This window comes from Anguilla rostrata, chromosome 8 (genome assembly GCF_018555375.3).
Source record: "Anguilla rostrata isolate EN2019 chromosome 8, ASM1855537v3, whole genome shotgun sequence".
Classification (NCBI taxonomy): domain Eukaryota; kingdom Metazoa; phylum Chordata; class Actinopteri; order Anguilliformes; family Anguillidae; genus Anguilla; species Anguilla rostrata.
The window spans coordinates 36,135,788-36,158,989 of record NC_057940.1 but is presented as its reverse complement, the minus strand read 5'-3'; the positions used below and the strand labels follow the sequence as shown (position 1 = coordinate 36,158,989).

Sequence of the window (23,202 nt, the reverse complement as noted above, 5' to 3'; positions counted from 1 at the left end):
CTATCCAGCTCTGTGGACTTTTCCCTTCAAAACCTCCCAAATTTGCAGATTCGCTTATTATGAGCAGACTTGACACCACAGGTCATGCTGAAGTGAACAAGGTACTCAGAAGCTTTGTAGGTAAGCAAAAGCCAGAACCTAGATGTCTAGAGGGGTAGACATTTAGGTTGAGAGGTGCTTTGACATGAACAGACTAGGTTAACGTTGATTCAGTTCAGGTTTTACCCAGATATAGCCTGATTACGCCCTAGTCAGCTAGAAAACAAATGTAGCCAGATTTTCACCATTTTTCATCTAGATGGGGTTTCACTGACTTTTCAACACAAAAATGTTCACTGGGTTTGCAGTTAATACACATAGCTGTGTGCCATTAAACCCCAAATCCTTATTCCACAGCATCCTTCAATATACTTTCTGGTCACATTATTACAACAAATGTCTAAAACTACAGCCATTAAAAATGTTTCCATCAGTAAATGCTGATGTCAGCAGAGCTTTATGTGGTGGCCTGTTTCTGGGCAATGCTGGTCATGTGATTTTCCAGCTCAAGTTGTGATAAATTGATTTCTCTTTAGTAAAATGTGAGGTTACTTTGTTTGACCCTTTTTCTAATCCATGTGATTGCACCATTTACCTATTTACTGACAACAACAATAATAATAATAATAATAATAATAATAATAATACAACCTAAACAGTTATTATGCTATCAAAATGATACATTTTATATATGGATTGACAACGTTTTGACCTGAAATGAGTCAGTCATCAGGAAGACAACTGCGTTTCTTCAGTACGGTTGTTCAGAAGGAGGCCCATTTCATTTCTGGGTTTTCACCATTTTTCCCCCTTGGCTATCTCATCAGCCAACATCTTATTATTTGGATGTGCTTGTGCCAGCATGCACTGCATTGTGTACTAGCCCATGGCCTGTGCTGTACAGATTGCATTGTTACAGCCCCTAAGCTTGTCCCAGTACCTCTCTTCCCAGGAACTGCTATTGGATGCTGTGTCTATGTTGTTCACTGCTGCATTGGATTATTCTCTCTCTCTCTCTCTCTCTCTACTAGCACTTCAGGTAAATCAAATTTTCTGAAAACAGGAGATGTGTTTGAGTGCACACTATATGTCTGCAGTTATTACTGTCTATTTACACAGCGTTTGTGTGCTCTACCGACAGATGAAATCAAATCAGAGGAATCCCACATCCTTTACAGTCGTTCATTAGGTGACCATCAGTGGAATGAATTTTGCCGGGTAAACTGTACCATTATGCATCCCAGCTTTGAGGGAAAGTGCACATGGGCGTCTGGGCGGCTCATCGTCCTCAGCCGCTGCTCTGGCGCGTGGTTGGGTATTTAATCCAGACTGCGTCCGTGTCAATGGCCAGCAGTCTGGCTGGGTGGCAAATAATTAGCGTAGCACGAGAGGAAGGGATCTCTGTCGGCTGCGTCTTAACGCACGCCGATGACTTCCCCTGGTCGAGCAGGCACGGACAGTCCGCACGCAAGACCAAGCTCATCCAACTCAAGGGCTGCGTGACCTTAACCGGGGGTCTGTGGGGTGAGAAGAAGCAGCAGCTCGACGTCACGTGTGTGAGAGGAGCGCAGTGGGGGCGGGTCAGCGCAAACACAGAGAGCTGGGAGCAGACAGTTCCAAATTAACAATATAATATAATATAATATAATATAATATAATATAATATAATATAATATAATATCATATAATATCATATAATATAATATGCTTTGAGTTGACTCTATTCTGAGACTATATTACTCGAGTATCCGTTGTGTTGATTTTACACAGAACATTTTACAGTATTGGTGTACTGTATAGAGACAAACAGGGAATCCACTTGTAGAGCTTATTCCTGGTTTTATCTTGTGGAAAATAGAATAACAAACTGTCTGAGAAATATCTGTTTATTCCCTCTCCTGTGTCATTTCAATGTGCAGAGGCCACACTCATAGCCTCAATAAAACCTGGACTTGCTTCTCTCCATTCTTCTGTTTATCGATTCACCCTGTGCTCAGTACAGAGAAGAGCCCTTTCTGATCTGCAGTGTGGGTTGTCTGTGTGTATTCAGAGCAGGAGAGAGGGAAATAATCAGGCCAATTATCTAATTACGAGCCAGATTTGGTCCAGTCACATTGTTTTTTTGCCTTTAACTTTGAAGAAACTGTTTCAGTCATGTGCATTATCAGTACTATGAGGTGAGTGTGCCCACTCCAGACATTCATGGAAAATAATATGTTAGAATCAAAAGCTTTAATGCTAACTTATATGCTAGAGCCAAAGTTGAGGACAAAGTTTAAAGTTCAAAGAGGGGTCAGTCCTGCTTACGGCATGGGAGTTTATGTGGACAATGGGATTGTCCATGGAAAGACATGGTTCAAAATGATTGTATATTTTAGAGACGACAAGTTCATTTTGGATCCTAATTTTTTGTTTCAAATAAAAGATATGTTAGTTTTGTATGTGTACAATTTTTTAAATGTATTATGTAATTAAAGTTTTCTTTGGAATAGAGTTAAAGAGCTAGACAGCTACGAGAAAGGGAGAAAGAGAGAGGGGGAGAGAGAGAGGGGAGGGAGAGAGAAAGAAAGCTGGTGAGTCAAAATTATCTCCTGGAAGTAAATCTTCGGCAATCTGATTAGTGAGATGGTCTAGCAAGCCCGTGACTTCTGGATCCTCCGCACAGGTAAGGAAACTAGCGTTTCTGTGAAATGAAATAAGTGAATTAAATGCTTTTAGTATTTTTATTTTTTCTTTATGTACAGAGAGTTGTTTATTCCACTAGAATCAAGCCATGTTAATTTAAGTTTTGTATTTTCTTGTTACTTTGCTACGGCAAAGTGCTTAGTTTAACCTCTCTCCCAGATTGTGAATTACATGTCACTTGTGCTCAGAATGCTTCATATTCTTGTGATTGTCACATGTCTTATATCGTATTTTGGCATCTTCAAAAATTGTATACATTTAATAGTGTTGTCTGTTCATGTGGTTGTGTCTATGGAGGGTTGATATTATGCAATCACAAGGGGCATTTCAGTGGTTAAACACTGAGAGGCTTCAGAAGGAAATGCATTATTGTAACATAAGACAAAGAGCAACATTCAATTTGGTTTTAATGAAGAGGCCTCCAAAAGGATTTTGTGTTCTTGCTTCAAAAATCTAGCGAAACATCTGGAACTGAATATCATAAAATGAAAGTTTTTTTTTCTTACATTGAAGCAGATTAAGAATGACAATTTTATACTGGAGGTAAATATAGTTTTTGTATAATCTTACACAAATTGTCTAACATTCCTTGAGAGGGAAAATGCATCGGATCTAATTGCTTTGGTCTTGGGAGACAGAGTTGCCATGGTTTTCTCCCCAGATCTCATCACAGGCCTCATTGGGCGTCCATTAGTTTCTGTTTCTAGCTGTAGTTTTTAAGCCTGTGTCACATACTGCAGTTCCGATACAGTCCTCTTTTGCACCAAAATTAATCAGGAATGCTGTATAAGAAAAAAAAGCTCATTTCACATTTCTAATAAGAAAAAAGTTTCAATTGTTTTTAAGGTTGTAGAAATCTCTGAAAACACTGTGGCATTATGACTCTGTTGGGACACAGATGTATCCTTAAATTTATTTATTTATTTATTTATTTTTTGGGAGGAATATGAGTCATCTGGATGAGTACTATAACGCAGCTTGTGTTTTGGGAGTGGTTCAAACAACAGTTCTGCACCTTGCTGCCAGCAACCATCCGACAACGGTCATGATAAAACATGTATATTTTGGCAAGCTGACTGCCACAGTATGCAGTCTAAATTATATGATATGGAGACTGTGGGCACACAGAGATATTTATTCTGTACTTGTTTCTACTTGTCAGGAATTCAGAGCACCAATAAATATACAAATTAATATGAATCTAAGAAAACAATGAAACTGTGATTATTTGCTCAGTATAATCAATGTGTTATTGTGTTTCTTACACGCGTGGAGTTTCGTATTTGTGCAAAATCTGTGCAAAACATGTTCCTTTATTCCCAGAAAAAAAGAAAAAACGTTTTTTTTTTTAAACTGCACAAATATCATAGGCTATTTCAGTGGAAAGAAAATACCATCATCACATACAGCAAATACATAGCCATCCCTTTCAAGCAGTCAGTCAGTGCAGCTAACTCATGAGGAGCAGCATTGTGAAGGCGAAAGATAATAACAATCAATAATTAGAATTTCTGTTAACAATGCTGTACATCTGCAAATGTTTAGATGTAGCCAGTTGTATGTCTGGTTATCATTATTTTCTTTTTCAGGCTATGTAAAATTGTTATATTGTATATGTTTCAGGGCAATAGGATCAGTGAGTGGAAATGTAGAGAAATACGGGTTTCCAACATCTACCCAGAGACAAGGGCCAGATGGTGAGTACAGTGTGAGTGCCTCATTTTAAGGGCAGAGCAAGAGTTTACGGAAAAGCTTGTACGTGAGATGAATTCAGAAGGTGCAGTTAAGATGTCATAGCGTGCACATATTTTGTCGTGGCAGAGTGTTATTTCTAACAGGAAGCTGGAGTCACAGAGAGAAGTTTCATCACTTTGGCACAGGGAGAAGTTTTGCAAGGCAGAACAAAATGAAGGGAAAGTTGCACTCTTGAATAGCAGAGGGCAAGCTCAATGGACCGACTTTGCTATCGAAGCACGCAGACGCCGATCACTTGTTACAGCCTTGGCATGTGTGACGAATGCCTGAAATGGTTTTCTGTGCCAAGCCAACGCGCCAGCTAATTAATCCTAAAATCCAATTAATATGTCAACCATGGAAGCAGGAAAGACTCTGCCATGTTTTCAACTTCAACTTGGCAAATCCTTTCTCTGCCTAGCATACCTTTCAAATTCTGTTTGACCCAAAAGTGGGCTGAAGCCCTTCTTCTTTTCTTCTTCTCCGTCAACCAAATGTAACATGAAAATAAATCTGGGGGGAAAAAACGAATGTTACACGACATGGAGAAATAGTTTTCCAGGAAGCGTTCTCCTGTTAAATACATATTTCTTGCCATTTCTATTTAATTTTAGTAACAGATCTAAGATTCAATTAAATTTTTGTCAATCAACTAAACATATCAATTTTGTAAAAAGATTAGATATTTAGATATTGAATTTGTTCTTGAATATTTATTTTGAGGGTAGATATTAAATTTTTATTAAAAAATATTTATGTAAATCAATTTAGATAGTTCTGTTCTTAACTATTTATTTTGAAAGGAAGGTTTAAGAGTTGATTTAACAACTTAAATTATAAATATGTTTAGATTTCTAAATTAAAATGAGTACATTTATGTTAACCAGATTTGTAAATTTAGCCTAAATCTAGTGGGAAAATTTGGCTTTACAAACTGCTACTGCATAGTTTAAAAAGATGTCATTCTCTGCCTTTCAAAACAGTTTGCATTGCGTGGGTGTTAAAGGTAAATCAGGGTAACTCAAGGTAAGCCTCTACAGTTAATGGAAATGAGTTCAGAAACAATGTACAGATTGTATGTCCTAACCAACCAAATGCAGTACTTTATTAACCAATAGAGATGCAGTAATTGCACACATGAGCACACTGAAAAGAAAGCCTACAGAATGCAGACATTCTGTTCAGTGTCCGTTCATCAGCATATTAAATACTATGAAATTGACACCATGAACTTACAGATGATGTAACAGCTGTATCTATTTTATTTGTCGTAGTAATTGTCATTGTTAAAGTCATTGTAAATCTGACAAATGGTTAATGGGATGAATGATAAGGAGTTTATCATGCTCTGTAACCTTGTTTCATGCTGAACAGTGGCGGGCTCTGAATGTCTAGTTGGCCTAAATCCAACACCAAATTGCTGGATGTTGGCCAGGAGGGCTTTTGCTTTGTTCTGTTAGTCAATGACGTTAGTCGTACATCTGTTAGAGGATTACACACATGGGGTTAAGAAATAGGTGAACGTGTTCAGTCTGGTTTGGGCTGTAAATCTATGGATTTGAATATTTGCATTTGTATTTGCTTGCTTCTAATAACAATCGCAGTCTGTCTGCGTATAAATGATGACATGACAAGTTTACTGTTGAAGCTCAGATCACGCTTGCGTTACTTAAGCTCATGTTCGGCTTTCTTGGGGGGAGGGTTGGGTCAGGTGACGCACAGTCAGCTTTTCTCTGTCCTTAATCGTCCCCATACGCACCGGCTAATACTCTCGATGTCGCCAAATGTTCCATCTCTCCGACGTGGTTTTTGGGTTTACAGCATGTTATGGATGCCCAGCTTCACATGATGATGCATATCCTCAATAAGGAGTACCAGGAAGGTGGGGGGGGGGGGGGGTATTGATTTTGAGACACGCCGTGAGGAGCACATTCAGCCGTGGCTCATTTCACTTAGGCCTCTAATCTCATTACCGTCCCAAGTGGCTTTCAGCTGTTTCAGTGGGCACAACTGGGCCTCAGGGAGCAGCTCGATCAATGGCATTGGCCTTGCGAAAGCGTCGATTATCACTGATTGGACGGAGCTTCGGTTAATTTGGTTACAATAAATCACCACTGCGCTACTTGTTCTCTTCTCCTCTATCATCGGTGCGTTGTGTTTCTTCTAATACCATCACCCCTGTCAGCACGTTCCTTGTGTTTTCAAGCTCAGGAAAATCACTGCGGGTTTTAAAAACCTGCCCCTTTGAGCACTGCACTGTTTTTGAGTATCGTTCATTACTCTTCATATCATTTTATGAATGATATTATCATTCCTTATTGTTTTTTTTCTTCCCCAGAGAGTTCCACCCAGACCTAATATGCTGTGAAGACACTGGTTGCTAAAAACTGCACCTGCAATGGCAGCTGACCTGGAGCCCCCAGTTTTTGAGAACAGCAGCCAGAGAGGGGAGAAGAAGTAACTGCAATGCAGTGCAACGAAAGGACATGGGTTTAATGTTGCAGCAATGCTGCTCACTCAGCAATCGCATATCTGTCACAAGGCAGAAGCCATTTTGGAATTAATCAACGCCAAAAGGAATGTCAGAGCCTATTCCAGGAAAGGGGTGCATTTATTTCATCCAGCCATCCTTTTCTCTGTGACTTTTACTCATGGCACAAAGGGATGAAGAGCAGTTCTCTCGATGCCCAAGATCAACAGTTGCCAAAGCGTCTGTTCAGTCTACTTCTCCTGGAACACTTCCATCCTCAGCACTCATGAAAGACAGGAGGAATAGGACCCCTCATGGGGTTTCCCTTCATCAGCTCCTCCCACCTCTCCTCTTTTCTAGTCTCATATCTTTAGGGGCTGCCTCTAGTTTACCAGGGATGGAATATGTGTATGGGCTGCATCCTAAAATGATATGTACCCCCATCCCAGCCAATGCAGACCCAGGCTGCTTCTCGGGACATGAGACTAATGATCACGGACATCACAGGCCTAACGGTGGCAGCCCCAGAGGTCATGGCTGGTGGGGGTTGACGGATGAGGCCAAAACTACCATTTTGCACCTCCGCGAAACCCTGGTCCAGCAGAAGGAGACCATCCTGGACCAGCGAGAGACTATCAGGGAGCTCACTGCCAAGCTGACCCTCTGTGAGGGCTTCGGAAGGAATGTGGGCAGGCATGACGACCACCACGGCCAGCACCACGCCCACCACCCGCCTCCACACCACCCCTATCCGGATCCTGACCACCACGCAGACCCCCACTACCCCCTGGTGGGCCGTCGTGACCTGCACCACAGGGGGAAGGGGACACTGGGAGGGGGGGACCACCACAGCGGACCCTCCTCCCCCGAGCAGGTGGGCCGAATGCTGCAGGCCCTGAAGGAGCGGCTGGAGAACCTGCAGGTGAGTACAGGGGCTGTGGAGACGGAGGGAAGAGGAGGCCATGATCAATAAGGAGCAAAGCAGGACGGGCACCCAGTTTACCACTTGCCATTTTAGGGCGTCGCATTACACTTCCAGCTAAAGCAGGTGTTCTCAGTGCAGTGATGAGTGCTCCATGGTCTTTAATAGAGTCCACAGAGGGTGCATTGGCTAGGGAGGGAAAAATTCAGTTGGTAGGGTACTCCCAACCTCGTGGTGTAAGAGCGACTCCTCTGGTTGATTTGGGGCCTGCGGTCTGCCTGTGGACCCCCTGCGCCAGCTGAGATGGCAGTGTAGTAATTCGGAACAGTGGCTGTGCCGCTCAGCTGGTGGACTGCAGTCTTTGAAAAAGCAGAGGCTGGCAGAATGGGCCTTGGAGGAAATGTGCACTTGCCTACATTCTTACTAGATGATCTAAGATGCTGGGCAAAAGAATGGGCTCAGTAATACAATTGGGTATTTCCAAATTGGAGGAAAATTACTGTGAAAATATTTGGGCAGCATGCGGTCTGTAAGTGTATGCAGATGTATCCGTTGTGCAGAAAGCTCTCCCTGGAGAGTGGTATTATTCATGCGGTGGCCAGAAACATAGCACACTATGTTCTGTCTAATTTCTTCTCCAGCTGTAACTGTCTCATATGGGATGCGCTCATCGGGATAACTTCCTCTCACCACAAGAACAGGGCTACCTGCTTTTATATTTATTTAAACCCTCTCACTGGTTCTGTCAATGCGCCATTGATCATTGAAAAAGAAATCCTGGAGATGTGGCCAGTGGCAAATCATTTGACTGTGAGAATAATGTGGCAGTGTTTAGCTGATTAATCACTGCCTGTGTCACATATCCGTGTGTGCGCATCATCTGAGTGACAATTCAATAGTGTCTTAAAATGGCTCCCTGTGACAGGAAGTTAACTTGATTTCACCATTGCTTGTCAGCAGCGCTCAACATCTTTATTCAGAAATCAAATTCTTTGCATGGAGAACTGGTATGCAACATTTTTTGTTTGTTGTTATTTCTTTTTTTATTATTATTATTTTTTTACGATAAATGGAGATCAAATATACTGGCATTCTTGATTTGTCTTTTTCTGTGATAGTGGAATGCTTTGTCATTTTCACTGACAACATATGTACATAGAAATGTGTACAAATATATAGGAACTATACCAATTATTGTTTTGGTCTTAATTGGATATACATGACTATAGAAAATGAATTAAATCAATAATCATATCTGCATGTATTCAAAAAAAGTATTTAGAGCACCTCCATATATTCAAATTAATTGCTCACTTATTACAGTATACTGTATATGTTTGTCATGAAGGGGGAATTTGTTGAATGAATCTGCAAAAATGTATGTAATAGTGCAAGTGACGAAGGTTGTTTGGGTATTTGGGTATCAGACTTTATGGGAAATTTGTTGAATGGCACATATAGTAAAATGTTAGCGAAATTAGGTAAGAACAGCAGAAACAAACACGGTTTTTAGTCATATTTACAACGATGGTAATGTAATTATTTTAAAAGCATCGCCCTCTGTGATTTAGGAAGAGTGCCTATGCAATTGGAAGCTGTCAGAAGAGTCTACAGCGCTAATCAAGATCGCTGTTAATTAGTGTGATCTCCGCTGACGAACCATTAATCAGGGTATACGCTTGGGCCACGCAAAGCCGGATTTGCAGAGAAACCGGAGAGGGGTGGGAAGTAGAGACAGGCTTAAAACGTGTGCCTAAACCTAAGGGCAGGCTTTTATTCGGTTTTAATTCTTCATTTTATTTCATTTTATTTTAATACAATTCTGTAGAAAACCTCCTATTGTCATGTACTTCAGAAAATTGGAACATCATGAGTGAGTCGATTAGTGATTTCTGACTGAAGGGCAGAATTTTCCACAATGTAATTTGTAGTATTTTCTTTACTTTTTTTCAAAAACAATTTATTGAGATTATTGAGAGCGCATTCTAATTCTGAACTTCCTTGCAAGTTAGAGTTTTGGAGGACAGTAAACAAAGGCTCAAGAAAAACCGGAAATACAGGCTGGTATGAATAGGCATTTCCATGGAAGAGCCTGTTTAATAATCTGGTACTTCTTTGATGCGCCTCTCAAGAATAAAAATAAAAATCCTGACACATTCACATTTATTGAATAATTTCCAGCATCAAGAATCATGAATATTTTATTTAAAAATATGGGAGACACCAGCCCCCCCATACCCCCCATCCCCACCCCCCCATCTCCTCCCGCCCCAAAACACACGCACACACATACACACACACTTTTCACAAGTCTGGTGACATGATCTGATGTGTGCATATTCAGTAACTAAAAACATCAATAGTGCATAATACTTAAGCTCAAAGGATGACAAATCCCTTGGCATTCCAGACACTCTCAAACTAAAGCAGTTCATTGAGCATACTTTGACTGAGGTTGGGTGTTTGAGACATTCAACATGCTTCAGGGAGCAAAATAAGAGCGTCTCAATTTTCACAATATGCCAATTCACATAGTAGCATATGATTCATCATAAATATTAGGCGAGTATCACCTATTATATTAATATTGCTTTATGTATTTTCACACATACTCATATATTAAATGTAAATGCACATTTGTATACATAACCTGTTTGCACCTGTTTATTAATTAAACAGCAATATCTTGCCATTCTTTTAAATGTTTACCTTCCCCTTTTTTATGTTGTGAATATGCCTTTGAGAAATTACATTTCAAAATGTTAAATAAACATTTACATGTAGGTTATAGCACTAGATATGTCTTTGCAGAGTTATAATCTAATTTAAAATGAACCTACTTACATACACAGTAGGTTCAGGATTGAAACCAGCAGTTGCTGCCATATTTGCTCACCTGAACAGTATTTTGTTTTGTCTTTGATATATTTAGCTTTATTTTCCATTCTTTGTCTGTTTGGTGCATTGGAAACATTTCTCATGCATTTGATGTGCAGTATTTCTCTTGTTTGCTCAGTTGTGTTTTTCTTGCAGATGCTCGTGTGCTGTGCTTCTCATTTGATCTTTGCGGTATTGCTTCATGTTGCAAAACGCTGTTGCGCTACTAAAGCAACAAAGGAACAGTGCAAAATATAACGTGCAAAACACCCCTATCATCCTAAAGGCCTGGAAATACTACAGTCTATTTTGAAGCCTAGACAAGCCTGCCAGCCTCCTAGGTTGTCCTAGGTTGTGAGAACTCTGCATTGTTAATTATCACAGCAGGTTGTAGAATATTTATTTTTTAAAACTCTCTTTGATTTTTGTGAATTTACGTTTAGTTATATTTTGCATGGCGAAGGCTGAGAGACTGTGTGGCGGTGTAGAGGTGGGCTGACCATACGGTTTGAATAATATCATATTGTGCACCTGGCCATATTTTCTTGGCTTTTGGCATACCAGTTATTTCAATGTGTGTCATAGTGGAATTTGGTGGAGAGGTTGGAGTATGTTGAAACAGTGCTGTGGTAGAGTGTCAATACAAAGTTTAATGCTAAAATATCTGTAAATGGAAATATTTTGGATGACTGTAAACAAATGCAGAAATGATTTCTGCAGTACAGAGTGAGGATCATAATTAAATCAAAATGACTTTTTGAATGAAAGTTTTTTTTCATATAATAATGAAACAAAGCATTTGCATGATTTGCATCAATATAATGATAAGAATAACAATGTACTTTTACTGCATGTTATACAATGGAGGAAGCTGTGCAAGTCTTCTGCATGTATAAATTCTTATTTTTCTCCAGCAAACTTTTATTCCTTATTACATTTATTATTGCTCTGTTATATCCATCTATAATTATGATGAGCCATTCTATTGTATGCTTTTGGTTTGAATTGAGCCGTAGCTGAATATTTTTAAACAAATTTCACAGGCATTTTATAATGGTTATTTTTATGTAAAAACATTACTTAACAAGTATTACATAATCCAATGTTATTATTCCCTCTGCACCTGTGTTTTACTATTATTGTAGATACTTTTTCATTTTAAAGTATCTGCAAAAAATGATTCAACATAACTTGGATGTAGCACGACTGATGCTATATTGTTTATTCAGCATTCCATTATTCTGTCCTCCTTCAGTAACCAGATTACCAATCCAATTTTATTTAATACAGAGGCAAGTGACATAATTAGCATGTAAGCACATGGAAGAAAAAACTGATGAAATAGCACACATGATTCTCACTGTTTTTCTCTACTGCCTTATTTATATGACAAAAACAACATTTGCATAATCAAAGCATAATACATAAAGTAATGCGTAAAATAACAATGGTAACAGGCAACATACATATGTAATTTCACTTTAATTACAATTGACCTTTTCCTATATAGTTTACATTTGCATCCTCCCTCTGACGGTCAACCTGTCTGATTCTCTCTGCAGTCCAGGAATAGCTCCAGCTCCTACTCTAACTCACTGAGAGACCTCCTGCGCAGAGAGATTAACGCTCTGGAGCAGCAACTGCGCCATCACCCTGCTCTCCATGGCAACAGGGACCACCACGGCGACCACCACGACGATCATGATGATGACCAAGACCACGACCATGACCATGACCACGACCATGACCACGACCATGACCATGACCACGACCACGATCACGATGACCATCACAATCACGGTCCTGATCGGGATCAGCACGGCCATCGCCACGAATACAGTCGCCGCGAAAACCACAACCTTGACCACCACTACGATGATCACCATGATGATGATCACCATAACAACGAAGCAGATGGGCGTGGCCACAGCTCTCGAAAGGCCAATCAGAGACAGGGACACGGAGCCACAAGCCACGGGCTGGAGTCACTGCTCAGTCAGCTGCACCGCAGGGGCGCAGACTCTGGTAATATACAGCTGTTCAGAACCGGGTCTAAACTATAACTGCTGATTTAATTCAAGCTCAAACCAGCCACATCTGGCTCAGTATAATAACATGTCTCACCATATGATGTATTGCCATGCATCACCACATGTGCATTCACATCAGATAGGCCCAAGAGGCCTTAAAAGAGACGATATGCCTGGCAAAATCTTCAGTGTCAATTCAACTTTAAAACGTTTATGAGGATAAAAGGTACTTTGTCAGTGTAAAATGTACTCAATCAGAGTTAATTCTACTGAGTATTTTACACCGCTGTGCGACACAACAACTCTGAACTGAACTGTGTTTTCTCTGTTTATCACACAGGTACCTGGAAGAAACCAAAAAGTCCAGAGTCATTTCAGATAGGGTTTCCAATGCGCACTAACTACATGTACGCTCGTGTCAAAAGGACCCTCCTCAGTGAAATATTCGCCCTCACGCTCTGCTTGTGGATTAAAGGGGGCTCTAGGCCTGGGTTGGGAACCCCATTCTCTTACTCTGTCCCAGGACAGGCCAATGAACTGGTTTTGATAGAGTGGGGCAACAACCCAATGGAGCTGCTTGTCAACGACAAAGTACGTAGGATTTAAAATGTGTGTGTGTGTGTGTGTGTGTGCGTGCATGTGTGTGAAATAATACAGATCTCAGACAATGTTGTTACCCCAAAAAAAGACTGATGTTTTAACAGGGTTCTATCCTTGACATCACAGCCAAAGACAAAATGGCTGTTTGAAGCATAATAAGCACTAAGAAGTTATTACAGTGAAATGTAATTTATTTTAATGCATACTTATCATAATAATTTAATAGTTCTACGAAATAATAATCTCTCATTAATAAAGGTACAATGGAGGAACATTTTTGTTCTCTAAGAAACAATTTTCACAAATGTACTCTGAAAGGTACAGTAATGTTTTTTAGGTACTGATAACTACCTTTTACAAGCAAAAACAAATGAATCTTTAAATCTAAGGCTAGGCATGCAGTTTTATGTATGGTACCACCCCAGTGATAAGCATTGTACCATTTTACCATTTTATGCAGTTTTTTGTACATTTCCTTCTGAGAGTGTAATTCATACAAGTACATACAGAAACTCCCCTCACGCATACAGGTACATACAGAAACACTCCTCACACATACAGGTACATACAGAAACACTCCTCCCACATACAGGTACATACATAAACTCCCCTCACACATACAGGTACATACAGAAACTCCCCTCAAACATACAGGTACACACATAAACTCCCCTCACACATACAGGTACATACAGAAACTCCCCTCACACATACAGGTACATACATAAACTCCCCTCACACATACAGGTACATACAGAAACACTCCTCACACATACAGGTACCTACAGAAACACTCCTCACACATACAGGTACATACAGAAACACTCCTCACACATACAGGTACATACAGAAACACTCCTCACACATACAGGTACATACATAAACTCCCCTCCCACATACAGGTACATACATAAACTCCCCTCCCACATACAGGTACACACATAAACTCCCCTCACACATACACGGTGGGTTTACAGGTGCTCTTCAGCCTCCCAGCATTGACAGCCAGGCCTACCTTGACATTCTTATCCAATAAGGATTTGGAACACTTACATCTGAAAGGTAAATGCTGGCTGATTGAGCAGTGGCCGCCGGCTCACCTGGTTTCTCCCTGAATGGGGTGGCTCTCCTTCACCCATCATCTCCTTTAATAGCATGAGGCCATGAGGGCAAAGGCAAGCTGCTTATACCTGCACGCTAGTCCCAGTCATGTGAACTCAGGTCTCCTGTTAAACATCTCAGTTCATTCTGCAGTTCTTCCTTTAGCATGAGCAGTTATCCTGTACAGTGCTGTCTACCTACTTCATCTCTACTTGGCACACAGCTGTTAAAGCTAATTAAATAGGCCCTGTCTCCTCCCCCTCCCCGACCCCGCGTCCTGGCCCCGCCCTCCCTTTAGGCCGTAACTCTGCCCCTGTCTCTGAGCGACGGGAAGTGGCACCACCTGTGCGTGACTTGGTCGACGCGAGGTGGGCTGTGGGAGGCCTACCAGGATGGGGTGCAGAGGGGTTCTGGGGAGAGCCTGTCCACCTGGCATCACATCAAGCCTGGTGGGGTCATCATCCTGGGACAGGAGCAGGTAAACCAGGAGCATGCAGTATTCTTCATCAGCATTTTAGACCGTATTAGATCTATAGACCAGTATCGCGGAGCTAAGACCACAAGGGTGTAAAGAAGTGTCAGCAAGGGACACATTGGTAATGTAGTTTGTATTAAGTGAAAAAAGCTGTATTAAAAACATTATTTATAAAATTATTTTAATTAGCCATAGATCAGAGAGTGAATATGTGATGACATACTGAGACCAAGGGGTGAACAAGCACAGCAAATGTTCAGGAAAGCTGTTAGAAATAATACTATGTGTATGTGGCAGATTCCAACAACAAATGCTAGGTGATTTCTATATGACCACAGGATAAATAAGCATCCATAAATATGACCCAATCAGTGATCTGTGCCATATATGTCACACCTTTAAGTTATAAAAAAATTGATAAATGACTAAATTTGCTAGGTATGCTATAATAACCATAAAATATGGATCTTTTAAAATATTTTGGATTCAAACTCTGGGAAAATGATGAAATAAGACAGTTAAGAATTATGACTAAATGGATCACTCTCTTGGTGCTGTGCTCTCAAGCTGAAGCCATTTCTGCAATCCAATAACCCTCTCGTCCTTCCCGCATTTCCTGTTTATGTAAGACTGTCTGTGAACTTCCCTTCCTGTGCAGGACACCCTGGGCGGCCGTTTCGATGTAACGCAGGCCTTCGTGGGGGAGATTTCAGACCTCCAGCTGTGGTCCCGTGTGCTAACACCCCAGGAGATCTTCAACCTGGGCACCTGCAGAGGTCACATGACCGGAGACATCATCTCCTGGACTGAGTCTTTGGTCGAGCTGCATGGAGGGGTCGACAAGTACCCCTTTGAGCCCTGCCACTAAAGGAAATGAGTGTTTGAGAGGAGATGCTTCTACTGTCAGGGATATGGTATGCGAGCCGCACCATCAAACACCACCTAATTTGAATGGGACTTCAGTGGAGCCAAGCTCCTCTTCCCTAAAGCCTGGAGACTGGAAAATACAGGGGCCCACCTTTTACTCTGAGTTTACTTGGTTAAAATTTAACTGTAATTTAACTGAAATTATGAAATGGTAATACAGAGAAAACACTTTATAAATGTATTAATTTTATCCCAATGTGGCTTCCTAATCCTATTGGTAGGCCAAATGGTTTACTATTGTTCCAATCCTCAACAATCTGGAAGAGAACACATTCCAGCGGTAGTGTCATTCCAAGCTGTATGGTCAGTGTGGCAGACTGCAGTAGCCAATTTCACCAGTGGAGGCACTGTTATGTGATGAAGCACAGAAGATCATTGGGTGATGTTATGACCTAATGTCCACAATGGGCACTTGCATGGTTAGGATTTAATTCCTGATGGTTGGGTGCATTACTGTTTTAGATGGGTGAGCCACCTGACAAACCCCAGCTTATGGGGCAAAGTTGAACTTTATAGCCGTCAGCTGATTGGCTATTATTTCAGCGGTCCCTCACACACAATACGGTGTTTATCTTTATGAAAAGGGGTTCAATCTCTCAATGTCTTTGGCGACATTAGTATCAGAGCTGGTTCTCTTTAGACTTATGGATGTAAGAGACTCCAGATATGATAGACGCTATGAATGCAGCACTTTCAAATTTCAAGTTACTCCACTTATTGTTTATTGAAGACTAATGGACAAGATGAATTTCTTTGGAAGCTGCGGAACTGAACATACTTTCTTAGGGCCATGGCTGCCAGACTGTAACCATAGCGCCCACCTTTGATGTGTGCTCTTATTTTCAAAGAGAGAATATCGCCCTGTGTTCTAGCTGGACAGTGTGAGGAATAAACTGTCTCTTCAAAAGTACATCTGAAAAGTATGAGCAAAACACTATCCCAGCAAAACCCTATGCTATTTCGTTCTGGTGTAAAATGACTATATTAACAGGTCAGTACAGTTTCATTTGAAGAGTCAATTCCCTCATTTATTAAATTACTGGGGTTTGAGATAGATGTGTACCACATCACACCAATAGGTGGCACTGTTGCCCATACCTATGATATGTCCCTCCAGAATCTCTAACATCATGGAGTTCAAGAGGAGCATAAAAATAAAAAATATATAGCATATATTTTTATTCTTATAATATAAGTTTAAGTGATAGTTTCCCAATATGGGGAGAAAAATATTTATAGGTCAGACGAAAAGACGTTTTTTCGGCTGCCTGGCAATAAGTTCCTGCGGCCATGTGTTATTCATTTTGCGGCCTGCTAGTAGTAACACATACACTGCACATCAGGTTTTTCAGCACTTTGTAAATATAAAAATGAATTACTCTATTGACTTTTGAATGTATGTATTATTAGGACATCTTGTTCCTATGATATGTGTTTGAGGTATTTTGCAATTTTGGCCTTGTGAGATACTGTTGATAAGTATGTCTACAAAATTGATAAATAATAAATAATTCTCTTGGTTGTACACTGAAACAAATCTTCAGTGTTATCGCTTTGTTGTTTTTTCCCCGTGTTAGTTGTCAACTGCAGTTCAAATATCAAAGTCACTGGCATTGTCATCGTCTGACGTAGACTGAAACCCTACCTTTCAAACGCCATCTTAGTTCTCCCAGCCCAGTCTTGCCTCTCTCTCTCATGGCATTGAGATTCATTCATCTTCAGCCACTTCTTTTATCACTGATGCTCTTTGGAATTCATTCTGAAAACCCTTTTTCCATGAACTTTTAATAATCAATCAAATGAATAATAAATATTTAACGATCATGTTAATTCGTAAGGATATGTTTATTATGGTGTTACAGGTTAGAAGCATTGCATTGTTTCAGTTGAGTCAGTGTTCATTTCTGTATCTATACTGGTGTCTAACCTTTCCTTTGTTCACCCACAAGGTATATTTTATTCATATATCTTAAATAGTATATCAGGTGGGCTGCAGGTCTTCGGTGAACAGGACGCTATATATAGTCTGTCTCTCTGCACACGATCAGGTTCTGTGACCACACTAATTCCAACTGCTAGCCAACACACCCGAAGGCTCTATCAGGTTCCATCCAGCGGCTCTCGCCTCTCCAGTGGCTGTAATCGCTCTGGTGAATTGCGTTCAGTGTCAGGTTTCTTGAGCCGTAAGGGGCTTTCCACAGCCAAAGGAAGCGAGTTGACAACGTAACGCGCCAAAAAAGAAGCTCATCTTTCCTGCCAAACCACTGCAAGGAGCCCCAAGAGGACCACAGAAGACGAAAGCCAAAAGTGCTACACACAAGTGCCGAGCATCATAATAATAATAATATTATTATTATTATTATTATTATTATTATTATTATTATATACATACACTGAACAGAAGTGGAAATAGTGCTTGAGCTAGAGTATGAGTGTTAATTTATTCCATCCACCAAAATTTACTACAAGAAAAATCACAAGCTTAATACATGGACCTGAATAACCTGATGCATTGCCATTAATAGAATGGTTCTTTGATTTTATTTATTTATTTTATTATTGTTATTATAATTGTTGTGCCTTCGATTAAGTTAGCTAAATCTTGGTAAAAGCATATGTAAAGACTCAGTTGTTCCACATAAGGGGGGAAATATCTGTGACAGCATCTGACCTGTTGATTGCATTATATGGCTTGGAAATAATAGCCAATCGCAGGAAAATCTTCAGTGTGTTCCACCTGTCTCCTCCCCTGCACATCCATACACTGATGACTGTAGCATCCATCAGAATAGTTTTACTGTAAGTGTGACCATGTCGGCCCAATGACGGTTGGCAAAGGTGGCTGACAGTCATCATCCCCTTCACTTGTTTATATTGTTTTCAACCTGCAATCATTAAGCCACCATTAGGCAATGTCATCCTAACAATGTAAAATGTCCCCAAAACCATCTCAACAGTTAGCGACCAATGCTGGCTTTTCAAAGGTTTTGATAATTTTCCCCCAACATATGATGTTGTATCCAGGGCTGACCAGGCTCAGCCAGTGGCAGATCAGCCAGCCCGGGCATACAGTTGAATTCATTCAATGAGATGTGACTGCAGTATCAGTTGGCAGCCTACATGGCCAGAAAACAGGACATTTTGATAGTCCCAAAAATTTTCTAATTTCTTCTGTTAAAGGCAATGCTAATTACCATCTTGGGACAATTTTTGTCGATAATTAATGTGACCAGGTAGCAAAACAGCATTCTGGGAAACCCTGAAAAGAACCCAGGCCAGGCAAGATTTTACTTTCCTTTTCATTTAAATTTTAGCCAGCTTATCACAATTTAAACATAACATTGTTGCTCCCTTCAGAACAAGCTCTCCTACTGCCTATCATATACTGATTAGGAAATGTGCTGTGGCACACTACAGTACATGCAATCACACGTTTTTTTTTTTATGACCTATATAAAAGCTAAATAAATACTGAATGTAATCTTATTTTTTATTGTGATCTTCGTATTGTGTTACTTATCTGAGGGTGGGGCATTTACGTGCCATATATTGGTTTCGTCAGTAGATGGCAGTAAAGAGCAGCTCATGCTGAATCCGCCAGCACTCAGTGTCTCCGTGTTTCGTTTTCCCATAAATGAAATTTCCCATAAATATCTCTGCATATTTTAGGATTCTTTTTAATTCTTTCATATGACCTTCACGTACGTCAACCCAGGCTTGGTCCGTTCTCTCACAGCTCGGCCCCGCACCAGCAACTTCTTTGGAGGACCAGCGAGCATTTTGGTCAGGGAGTCTTTGATTCAGTTTAACTTCAAATGATCATACCCTTTGACGGAGTCTATAGGAAAATGGCTCTCAACCCAAATACGAATGCCTCACCGGATCCATTCCCTACCGTGGGACTTTCTATACTGTGATGCCGTCACTACCAATAACCTTCTTTCCACCAGTCTGAATAAAGTGAAAAATACAGTGGGCAGACTGTCCACTCTCATTCTAAATAAAGGTTTATGAAACAGGATACCGGTGTCAGGTGACAAATCCAGTTCACTTCAGTACATTTGGAAAATTATTAGAAATATAATCATTTAAAACATCCTCATAAAATATTTTTCACTTAATTCCCAGAGCCAATTTAATTAAAAAAACTAAAATTATGGTTCATGCTGAAACACAAATATGTCTTTTTAATTTTTTAATTATTACTTTAGTACAAAGGGAAAAAAAAGATACAACAGACTGAATTTAAATACCAGTGACCCCATGAATTAAATGTAAAATTTTAACTTGCCCTATCTGAAAATGAATGCATTCTACCAACGTGATTATCTTTGCAGGAAATTTTTGGGGTCCCCTTTCACTTTGCATTCTCTCCGACCCCTCCCTGGTTCTTAGGCTGTTCTTTAATTCTCACAACAGTTCTCAACCAGGCCATAAGGGGGCAGCACAGAAGCTAGATGTGTCCATTGTGAAGTTTCAAAAGGAGCGTTGTTTTCATTCAAACACCATGACACACTCCACCTATTAATAAGCAGTGTAGCAATGATATGGCTTTACATTTCGTAATATCACAGGGTAGTGAGTCACATTGAAAAAAAGGAGCGGTGTTAGAAAATTTGCTTAATAACCGATATCTTTATCATTCGAGTAAACTGAAGAAAACAATTCAGCGTTCAGACCATAAGAATGCACAGACCTACTTAAACACTAGCTATGGTAATTACATTAGTATGCATAAAGCTCCTAATTTAAGCAGTTAATTATTTTTCTCTCATACAGTCAGAAAATCTGCATTGAGTTAGTTGTTAATTGTTTTAGTTTATCATCAAATCTGAACCCTTGAACTTCTCAAATGATCATCCTGACTGGAACAAATCGCTAATGGTCATGCTACTTTAAAATTTGAATTATGTCTTAAATCACATGTACTCAAACAAACCATGGTTTTTTTATCAGTTGGTGTCGAAAAATTAGCAGTTGAATTTTGCCCGCTGGACTAGTTCTGAGATCAAGTATACCCATGGAAATTCAGTGGCAACTGTCAGGAAACTGACACTTGACTAACTGAACTAGTTAGCTAACTAGCTAACTAGTTAGCTAACTTTAATCTTGTGATAAATCGCATCTGGAGTTCCTGTCTGGATGGGCTTTTGAAAATCTATGGAACTTTCCATGCAGGCTACACTCTCCTACAAACATGGTTAAAAGGCTATCAGCTCCTGAGCATTTTGCTGTACATTGGTTCCTTTTGATACACCCAGATCCACATTTGAGTCACACAGTCTTTCCCAAGACTACATTTTGAAGAAAATAAAAAGAGCAAACAAATCTTAAACTGTAACTTGCTCTGCTAAATCCTAAAACAGACACTCATCAATTAATATTCGTTAACAATATCAATTGTTGGTTTGCTCTGGTAAATTTACGCTTATTAATTATAAATGGGCCACTTTTGTACCGCTAAGACTAACGCTGATGTTACCTCTTTTTTAAGTCAGTTTGTTTGCATGAACAGTCACGAACAGGAAATGCACACTCCATTATATGGCTGCTCGGCACTGAACATTCTGCATGCCAGTGTTCCAGGCTGTGTTCCATGGGCGCCATGGAGACGTGCAGGGGGGCAGAACCTGATGACACGCAGTCCTGTTGAGAGCTGCAGATCACTGAGTCCCTCTGTCAATCAATGCCAGGGGTGGGGCTAAGGCCCACAATCAGGAAGGAAATCAATCAGGCTGCGATACTGAGGATAAGACATGACTGCCGGCACACAGATACTTATCATCTTTGAGCTGGCTAGAGGACCCTGAGGTTCAGGCTGCTGTAGACTGGACTCATGTACATAGTGTCCGCTGAGGTCCAAACGATCATTTATTAGTGGTGTTGGCTGTTAAGGCTGAGTACTGAGGCAGTATTCTGCCATTATGGGTCATGCAATTGTAGAGGAGAGCTCCAATGCCAGGTTTGTGAAATCATCACAGTCCAACTTTCTAAACTAAAATAGTGTAAGGATAATTCACATACTGCATTAAATTAAATTAAGGCTTAGGCCAAATGCAACATCTTAATTGCTAAATCAATAATTAAATAATATAAACATTATTATTTTTGCTCAGCAATTACAAGTGAAAGAGATATCTATGTTCACTAGCTTTATTCCAAAATGAATTTTGCCTTAACACCGTATCCCCTTGCACTAACTAGTCCCATTCAAACAGTAATGTAAAAAATTGAGGAGATGTGTGTTCATGATGTATTTCAAAATTTCACCAGAATGTGTTTTAATGACTAATACTCAAGTTCCCTAGCTCTGGCATATCCGGCATAGTTTTCCTGCAAACAACAACTACAATATGTCATACAATGTCTTGTGTTGGATGAAATTATGAAACAGCACTGTGGTATGCGAGTGAAACCACTGAAATGACACGCACCAATGTTATTCTATGATATCATTTTTTCATCCTCTGTTGCAGTTGTTCAGATCGGTACACACTGTGGAGGAAGTGCGTTTCTGTTTACCATCCATAGTTTACCGTTTGTCTTCGAATTTATTTCTTTAATCACACAACACAATATAAATTCTTTGATTGCAGCAAAATTGTAACTATTGTGTATTGCTGGATAGATTTCACAAAAGAATGTAGTGAACAATGTGTTATGCAATTAATATAGAAACAAACAACGACTATATGGTATTTAACAACAAAGTAGGCTATGGAATTTGACGACACAGTACATTTCACCGCGGACGCCATACTGTAGCTAAAATAAGCACCTGTTGGCCTACCATTGGTTTGCCCCAGTTTTGCAAATCGACTCTAAAGCGGTCTTCTAACAGCATGGCAAATCACCAACCATTTTACGTTTTTTTAACAGCTATTCCTCGTCTCCACCACCACCAGAGGAACGGCTCAACTGAAGATTTGCAACAAAAAAACAAAAAAAAAACCAGCGGTCTGACAGCAGTGCCCGACAGTGAGCTGCTAGCGGGTGCTCTATCTTTGCTGGCTCTGTAGTTACAGTCACAGAGCGCACTGTTTCTGATGAAAACAAGATTTCTGGTTCCCCTACGCCACCCTCGGAAACAATCTCACCGCTGTGGCTCATATCAAAGATAAGGATATTAAACCGTGGGTTTTGTCGGCTCTGTTTAGAGAACACAATCTATCATGATTATTTTAATATTTTTGAAACAGTCTTATCCGGCGCGTCACGCGCGTATGACTTACTGTAACCGTGATTCAAACCGAAAGGCCTTCATCCGGCATCTTTACCTCATCTGACTGACGCACGCCGAGGCTCCTTGGGCTTTTAGCATTCTGTCTGGCAGATAAATGAA

General features: G+C 40.2%; 1 protein-coding gene across 2 annotated transcripts; it reads left to right on the top strand.

Annotated features, from left to right (window-relative positions):
• The first annotated feature begins 1,752 nt into the window (after window positions 1-1,752).
• On the top strand, window positions 1,753-17,551 carry LOC135261561 (neuronal pentraxin-1-like). Of its 2 annotated transcripts, XM_064348012.1 has the most exons (7): window positions 1,753-2,704; window positions 4,348-4,421; window positions 6,797-7,850; window positions 12,290-12,752; window positions 13,098-13,348; window positions 14,757-14,936; window positions 15,592-17,551. In XM_064348012.1, the coding sequence occupies exons 3-7, from the start codon at window positions 7,110-7,112 to the stop codon at window positions 15,799-15,801; spliced, it is 1,845 nt and encodes a 614-aa protein (XP_064204082.1). In that variant the 5' UTR covers window positions 1,753-2,704; window positions 4,348-4,421; window positions 6,797-7,109; the 3' UTR covers window positions 15,802-17,551. The 2 variants fall into 2 exon arrangements, with proteins under 2 accessions (XP_064204082.1, XP_064204083.1); XM_064348013.1 differs by lacking the exon at window positions 1,753-2,704 and having other exon boundaries at window positions 4,032-4,421.
• The last annotated feature ends 5,651 nt before the right edge of the window (window positions 17,552-23,202 follow it).